The sequence below is a fragment of the Diadema antillarum genome, unplaced genomic scaffold, assembly GCF_040938485.1.
Source record: "Diadema antillarum isolate AM-2024a unplaced genomic scaffold, OU_Dant_1.0 scf00000045, whole genome shotgun sequence".
In the NCBI taxonomy this organism is placed as follows: Eukaryota; Metazoa; Echinodermata; class Echinoidea; order Diadematoida; family Diadematidae; genus Diadema; species Diadema antillarum.
Genome location: NW_027270934.1, coordinates 3,449,456 through 3,457,965, shown reverse-complemented (window position 1 = coordinate 3,457,965; position 8,510 = coordinate 3,449,456). Strand labels below are relative to the sequence as shown.

Here is an 8,510-nt window from a genome sequence, read left to right as displayed (position 1 = left end):
TGATTTTAGGTCCCGTTCAGAAAGAATCACACCAACTGGTGTCGAAATATTCAATTACAGGTTGATGTTAGAGTTTTGGTGTCATTAATTGGTGTTGAAATTGCACATGCGCATAAGTCAGAGAATTCGAGCAAAATCATTGGACGAAAGTTGTCATGTGACCTCGCTCTGCGCTCTCGGATCGCGCTGCTGGCCGGCATTTATGGCTAGCTAGCTAGCTGTGTGTGTGCGCGGTGCATGCATATGTTATGTGTATAGTATGCATTATCAAGGCCATTTTTTATCGATGAGGTTTTCTTCGCCTTCGGGCCGCGGGTAATGAAAATTCGACTCAATAATATCCTCATTATCAGCAGTTAAACAGCACAATCATGCCGATAAGTGTAAAGATTTGTTCTGGAGATCGCCGAATCAGAAAGTTGCTGCCACTAAATCCAGAAGACATCGTAGGATTCTTTGAACTGAGTAAGTGTACGGTACCTGTTTTTCAGGTGTTTGTCATGAGTCGACTGTACAATACTGCTAATGCATGTGGAGCATGTGGAGCTGCAGCTAGAGTGCGTGCGACAGCGTTGCACCCAAAAGTACTTCTCCTACTATCCTAGTCTACAGACTACAGGTAGTTTTCTAGACTTAGAATCTAGTAGGTCCTAACGTTAGAAACTAAATCATCCCATTAAATTTAGAGTCTAACTGCTACAACGAGCCTTGGGCTTGGACCAAGCCTTCTTGAACTTGAAGCCTTGAGCCTGGGGACCACGCAAAATAGAAACCTACTTCTTTATAAGCGAATTTTGTTTGGCAAGAGGAGTTCATATCATGTGCAAATGTACAAAACTACAATTGAAACCTTATCTACTGGTATGTTATGTGATACAATGCATATAGATCTATAGCCATAGAGTCTAGTGTTACTGTAGTTTTTAGATGATAACTATTTCTCTATTTGTGGTAGGTGTCTATACTTTACGTTAGATCTAGACTCTGTAGTCTAGTCCAGGGGGGCGTTTCATCAACGAGTTCGTCGGAGATTTCACCGACAAATTTGCTATCAGCCAATCAGACCAAGGATTTCATTAGCTTTTAACAGTTGTCAGTGTAAATCCTTGCGTCTGATTGGCTGATAGCAAATTTGTCGGTGAAAACCTTCGACGAACTCGTTGATGAAACGCCCCCCAGGTCTACAGAAATTACATTATCTTCTTGGATAATCGGTGTGCTCTCCCGATGTGCTCCGCTTGTAGTGGGTGCAACGCTGTCGCTTTTGCAATAGTATGTGTGTAGCTACTGTATAGTGTAGTCTGTAGCTAGTCTGTGCAGCTAGTCTGTTACTAGTGTTAGTCTGTTGGTCTGTTTGTTACTTTAATATTAGTCTGTAGTGTTGGTCTGTTACAAAAATGTGAAAGTTTTTGTTGAACTTGCTCTCATTTAATTCTTTCTTTCTACATCAATTTTGTTCTATCTTGGAACAAGTGATCCTTGGGCTTGGCCGGCCTTGGTAATACCAGGTGTGAGTTAATGAGGTCAAATGTCATCTAGGGGGTCAAAGGTCAAATGATAGGTCTGTTAGTCTGTTACAAAAATGTTAAAGTTTTTGTTGAACTTGCTCTCATTTTTTTATTTCTGCATCAATTTTGTTCTAACTTGGAACGATTGATCCTAGTTGGGTTAATATCAGATTTGAGTTGATAAGGATATTGTCAATGGTCATCTTGGGGTCAAAAGGTTACTTGTTTTATTGATTGCAAAATCAGGCGAGACTTGTGCCGGCCATGGTTCGAGAACCACCTTGTTATTACAAAAAAAGTTCTTGGTTTGAATGTTTTGAATGATAGGATTTGATAAATTTTATGGACATCTTCAGTAAAAATGTAGGGACAGCTTAAGCCCTAAGGGGGCCGCTCACTTGGTCTAGCCTATCCTGGTCTATCGAGGTAGGCCTTAATACTGTCACAGCCGGGTTCAAAAAATTGCATGGCTATGTAATTCTTTCACCTGGGGTGGCAGTAAGGCCTACCTCTAGACCAGAATAGGCTAGTCCAAGAGCTAGTCTCTAGGTCAATAGGGTTAGAGCACCAGCGAACGACTCCTTTAGGCCTAAGCTTTTCTACATTTTTACTGGAGAAGATGTCAAAAAAATTTATCAAAACCAGTCATTCCACTGGCATTAATGGGGGGGGGGGGGATAAAGTATGTGATAAATGAGATATGTGTCATTGTATTAACATCATATACTTAAAAAATTGTCAATGTCTTTCCCAAAAACACTGAAAATTGCCAGAATGTTCAAACACACTAGCGGTATAAAAGTTATAATGCTACTACAACTGTAGCTATTATCCTGTCATGAAACCATACAAACTGCAAAGTATACTTAAGTCATTTTTATTACATTTGTAAATTTTAATAGTTTTTCTCTCCCCACGCCCCCCCCCCCCTTACAGTCAGAAGAAAATTCAGCATCAGAGATGGCGAAGATCTTGTTTTAGTGGATGAACATGAAGGCTTTAGTATCGACGATGATGTATTGGGAGATATTGTGACCAGCCAGCCTGATGTTAGCCTCATGTCCTGAAAGAAGATGAAGAATGGTCCAGTAAGTTTTTAATAAGAGCATTACATTTCTGGAGAAGTAAGCAGTATGCGAACAATTATAGGAATGTTCCTTTGAACATTCTCTGTATTTGCAAAAGGTGCTACTGGATACAGCCACTGTGTTAAAATGAACAATTCATTGCAAATTAAAGACAAAGGAAGCTAGTCTTCAGCATTGCAAACTTGCATTTTTGCAGAAATGTTTTCAATGCGATCATCTTGAAATTTGTTGGAAATTTCTATCTATATGTCCTACCCATTCAAGGATGGTATTTATTCATGAATGTACGGCTCACAGTTTCCTGGACCTACATGTGTCTTGAAGACACCTCAATATTGTGAATGTTTGATTTAAAAAACATTTTGGTGTGATGTTTGAGTTGAATGATACTGTCCAAAGGATTACATAAACAAGAATCTACAAAAGTCTGGAAACTTATCATTGTTCATCGGTGTTGGGTATTACCAGGGAGGTGGCCATCTCCCTGGTATCACCAAGTCCCTGGCTGGTGTAAATTTACTCCTAATTCAAGAAGATCTAGTAATTGCAGTGTTTCTAGTATAGTACGCCTTTTTAATTATTTGTTGTGCCTAGCATTCTTATGCTATAAATGTATGATTACGTATTTCAAATCTGGGCGGACAACTCTGTCAAAGTTTACAACAGTAGCATATGACACGAGTGCTGTTTTTCCCATGGTTGGCCCCAGCTGATAAATACTGTGGGGTAAATACTGGTCTTTGCCGGATATTACCGTCTCGCTATTTATGATGAGAATGGGAAACACAGGGGAATAATCAATAAGTCATTTCATGAATTTTGTTAATAAAGGAATACACAAATCATTGTACATGAAGTATGATTAACCAAAATAAGAATAATAATAATAATAATAATTTATGGCAGGAATTCATTCTTATTGCTGGGACAAATTTTTGTGCAACGTTTTCTGATCTATGTATCTGATACCATTTTTGCTGTGTACAAGAATTCGAAAATTGTAGCAGTCACTTGGGAAGGAATTGCTTCTATTGTAAATGTTTACTCCAATCATTCAGTGGCACTTGCTCGACAACTTCTGAAGCAGAATGGAAATTTGACAGTCATGGAGCTCCTGTCATCTTTTGACAGTTCTGACCAGAACAAAGAAGGTATTTTTGCACATTCCCTGGAATGCACCCTCTAATTTCATAAAGAGTCTGAAGTGTCATCAGAAGTTAAAATTAAACCAACTTTATCATTAAACATTCTAGTGATGGTCAATTTTTCATGGAGCATAATCACACTCCCACATAAACACAACACAAATGTGGGCCAGGAAGCTTATTTTCGAGTAGCCATACACAATTTTCCCCACCCTGAGAGGGGACTCCCTCCCGGATCATCCCCTCATCTAGTTATTCCACTCCATAGGATTTTTTTTTTTACAAAAAACAATTTCCAATACTCTGAAAGTATATTGTACTCACTTAAATGTGCATCAGAAAAAGTTTATTTCTAAGATGCCAATTGCTAAATTTTCCCTACCCTTAGATGGGGCAGTCCCTTCCAAACCTTCCCCTGCATTTTACCCATCTAACTTTAACTTTTAACATTTTTAAGTCGTCCAAAGGAAAGACCTTATGCCGTCATATTTGTCCGTCTGTCTCTCCATCTGTCTGTCAACAATTTGGTATCCACTTTTTCATCGATCTATATCTTGGCTCCGAGTTAACCAAACAAGTTCATATTTGGTATCGGTATCCTTTAGGACTTTCCTGATATTAAGCTCATTTTTGTGTTGAGGTTGAGCTTAAAAGCAAAGATCAAAGGTAATTCAATGTCACATGGGTTATATAAAACAAATGAAAATAGATCTTTCTCGCAATATCTCAAGAACGGTTTGGGCAAACAACTTCAAACTTGGTATATGTATACCTATGGAGGTGACAATGATCTTTGACCTCAACCTTTGACCTTGACCTTCGACCTTGATTAAACATGAAAATAGCTCTTTCTCGTAATATCTCAAGAAAGGTTTGGAGAAACAACTTCAAACTTGGTATATGTATACCTATGGACATGGCAATGATCTGTTACCTCAAGCTTTGACCTTGACCTTTGACCTTGATTAAACATGAAAATGGCTCTTTCTCGTAATATCTCAAGAAAGGTTTGGAGAAACAACTTCAAACTTGGTATATGTATACCTATGGACGTGGCAATGATCTGTGACCTCAAGCTTTGACCTTGACCTTTGACCTTTGCCCTTGATTATTTGTAGACAACATTTTGAATACTGTCCATATTGGCACGGTTTTCAATTACTCGACATTGGATGACTGCTTTGGACGTCGTCCATATTATTATACACTTGGCTTGATTTCTGCTATTCTGATGGCAGAACCCCTTCCCACACACTCCCCCTGCTTTGTCCCTTCACTCCCTCACTCAGTGCCCCCCCCCCTCCTTTTTGTCTCACCTGAACAAAGTTCTGGCAGAGATTGACATAGTAATCACTTTTCCTGTTGCTGTGTTAGAAAAATGTTAAAGGCTTTTGTTGAACTTGCTCTCATTTCTCTATTTCTGCATCAATTTTGTTCAAACTTGGAACAAATAATCCTTGGGTATTACCAGATGTGAGTTGATGAGGATGATGAGGTGAAAGGTCATCTAGGGGTCAAAAGATCAAATGATGCGAGGCCATGTGCATCATTTTTAGCTCACCTTAGCCGAAGGTTCAAGTGAGCTGTTGCCATCCGTTTTTGTCTGCCGTCCCTTGTCCGTTGTGCGGTGTGCGTCATCTGTAAACTTTTATATTTTCATCTTCTTCTGCAGAACGAATGGTCGGCTTTTAGTCAAACTTGCAGAGAATCATTCTGTTGGGTAGAGTTGTTCAAATGATAACTGTAGCCCCATGGGGGCCCAGGGGGAGGGCCCCCAGGGTGCAAAATTCTCAAAATTTCAAACATCTTCTTCTCCAGATCCACAAGAAGATCAGTCAAGTTGTTTTGTGTGTAGATACCTATATAAGTAAAGAATGAAAGTTGTTTATGACAACTCCTGTTGTGCCCCCTCCTTGGATTATTCTGTGTCAGTTTTCCTAAGAGTTTTCCCATTCAAATCTCAAAATAATTATATTGCTATAGCGCCCTCTAGACAACTACTGAAACTCCCCTTTAAATGAATGTTGAGTAAAAGTTGCCTTCAATGAGTTTGTACAGAAATTACCAATGAGATTGATAACTCAAAGTTTAATTCATGTCAAAATGAACAGAACCCATGGAAGTACAAGAATTGTATATTTATTAAAGGAAAAAAATATTTTAATCTTTTACAAAAAGGGAACAATTAAGCTGTGATCATTCAGAGCATTACAAGTTACATTTCAGTGATCACAGCAAGTTCCGAAAATGACCACAAATTACTCACTGGACCATCTCTTCATGCATGAATGATCAAGGTTTTTAATTATAGACAATCAATGACTACTAATCTGATACATGTGATTGTAATAAAGTATCTGCTCACCATGCACTTGTAAGATTTAGGAATAATCTGCATGTGTATTGTTACTAATTGTTTTGCCAGAGTGTCCAAATGGGGGGGGGGGGGGGGGTAAATGATTTTACATGCAACTGTAGTAACTCAGTGATTAATCATTTCAGGCGTTCACAGTGAGTTTGACTCTTCATTACAAGGTGAGTATTGATCGAAAACTCACAAAAAAGTGCATGTCCTACTTTTCTCCTACTTTTACTGAAATTTAGCTCCTATTTTTTTTCTCCTACTTTTTCACCATGATCTACTAGAAAGCCTGCTTGATTTTATTATTTTGCATTTTGAAATACAGGATGGAATTCTGGTACATCTGCCATCCTCCTCCTCTTGTGCCTGTTGCCTCCTGCAAGCCAAGGGAGGTCTAAAGCTGCCTCAGCAAAAGTATCCATTTCCTCAGCAATCTCAAGGATTATTCAGTTTCAGAAGGTATGTAGCTTTTCAGTATAAAAGTGGACTATAAATAAATAATGTTATTAGTACCCTCGTCACACCTTGCATGTTCTCACTGCATTCTAGAAAATGTTGCCAAAACTGACTAAATGTGTGTACACAGGGAGTAGATGTAGCAATGGTCTATCTAAGAATTTCATGAATGTGCTTAGACTGGCTTGGACTAAGAGGGTGCTCAAGAACTTTGGGCCTGTTCAAAAACTGAACCTATCCTAAGATTATTAGGAGTGACAATGCGCTAGAACGAGATGGACCTACTGCAAACAGGGTTGCCATACTTCAATCCTACTAGGAATAATTATGTTTCAGCGTGACATTTTCACAGCCCTAAATGTAGAGTTATATCAATAAACAAAAGGTCAGTACTTTTTGCCTCGATATTGGAAATTGATTACAAATTTGCAGCAAGAAAATAATTGTGAAGGAAATTTTAAAATCCTTATTTTCACAGTGTCTCCTTTTGTGTGAGTTGAAATGACTCAACCATATTAGAAAGACTCTTCTCAATCAGATACTTAAAACCTGCTTTGAAAATACTTGCATTTTTTACCAGGCCTCTACAGCCTACCTCTATACGTTTATAAAATTTTCTGTGCAAAGTCCTGGTTGAAGAATGTAGCTACAGTGTATATCTCTGTTCAGTTCATTAACCATAAAGTGAATTGAGCGAGATACAAGTTATAGGGGAGACTACGCTGCACATGGATGTCACCATCATGCACAAGCCCTGTGATTTATGCACTTTTCCTATTTGCTCAAGAGTTATGATGGAGCATCACTTGCAGCCAAGCCTTGATAGTCTGCAACATGCAGCCTGAAGGCCACTGCATATCATACAAATCTTTGGTCGCACAACTTGCCGACTATCATATTGAAATAAACAGTGCGTATATTCTGTTTTATTTCAGATCTTAAGTCGCTGAGTTGTGTGACAGAAAGTCATATCGAATGCGGTGGCCTTTAGTCTAATCAGGCCTCTTAAATTGAGAAAAAAGTCAGAAAACGTTGTGCTACTTTGCACATTGCAGACATTTTCCACAAAACATCCAGATCCCCCCACTATATATGTATGTATGTATGATGATGGTAACAGTGATGATAAAGATAGAGTTTTGATAGAATTAACAAGTGGGAAAAGGGTAACTGCTAGTTTCATCGTTTACTAGTACATGTAATTTGTTTCAAACACAGAGTGGAGGGAGCATTCAAGATTTTCTGGATGGCACCAAACAGACCCAGAGCCAACCGTTCCTTCTTGGAATTGGAAATTCTAAGGCCTGTATCAGCAGTTACTTGCTCATTGTCGATCACAAGGCCATTCCATGTGGTGCCTGTACGGTGGAAGGAGCAGTAGATGAACTCTTCAAGACGCACTTTGTCTTTGGCTTGCATTACTGCCAGTCTCTTCATCAGTTCTGGACCTTCACCCAGACAGCTGTTTTCGAGATTGATGTTGGAGTTTCCCGCGAATCACCGAGAGTGCCCGAACTAAGATCCAAATTATTCACACCATGATTTGCTTCAAATGCAAGAGAAATTTTGCAATACCAAAGTTGGTTGCAACATTTAAGATTAAGTCATGGACTAAGTGAAGGAGGAAAAGAGGTGTTAATCTGTGGACAGGGAGCTTGTGCAAGAACATTTTATTCTTTTCGTGGATTTCGAGGGCATTTGCAGACTCACCTTAAATCTGGTTTGCCAGATAATCAAGAACAGTTTACTGAAAATGAGAAAGCTGGTGAATCATAGACGCATTTTGCTATGCTTGAAAAGCCATTTGAAAATTTGAACTCAGAATATAAGCGGATGAAATATTGTGCAACACTTGGACTTGTTGAACCACAAGAAATAAAGTTAGGCATCCGGTATGAAAGTCGTCTAAATAAAAGAAGTAAGCAGTATGAACAGATTGCTATTGAAGATA

General features: G+C 38.8%; 1 protein-coding gene across 1 annotated transcript; it reads left to right on the top strand.

Moving 5' to 3' along the window:
- The first annotated feature begins 3,700 nt into the window (after positions 1–3,700).
- LOC139714711 (uncharacterized) lies at positions 3,701–8,101 on the top strand. The gene is made up of 3 exons (XM_071626387.1): positions 3,701–3,747; positions 6,429–6,562; positions 7,778–8,101. The coding sequence occupies exons 1-3, from the start codon at positions 3,702–3,704 to the stop codon at positions 8,099–8,101; spliced, it is 504 nt and encodes a 167-aa protein (XP_071482488.1). The 5' UTR covers position 3,701.
- Positions 8,102–8,510: the final 409 nt, after the last annotated feature.

What these genes read in the sequence shown, in the direction of transcription:
- LOC139714711 (XM_071626387.1), top strand. Translation starts at nt 3,702, where the DNA reads ATGGAGCTCCTGTCATCTTTTGACAGTTCTGACCAGAACAAAGAAG. An exon ending in TTCTGACCAGAACAAAGAAG is followed by an intron (nt 3,748 to 6,428) that starts GTATTTTTGCAC and finishes TTTGAAATACAG; the next exon opens with GATGGAATTCTGGTACATCT. An exon ending in GGATTATTCAGTTTCAGAAG is followed by an intron (nt 6,563 to 7,777) that starts GTATGTAGCTTT and finishes TTTCAAACACAG; the next exon opens with AGTGGAGGGAGCATTCAAGA.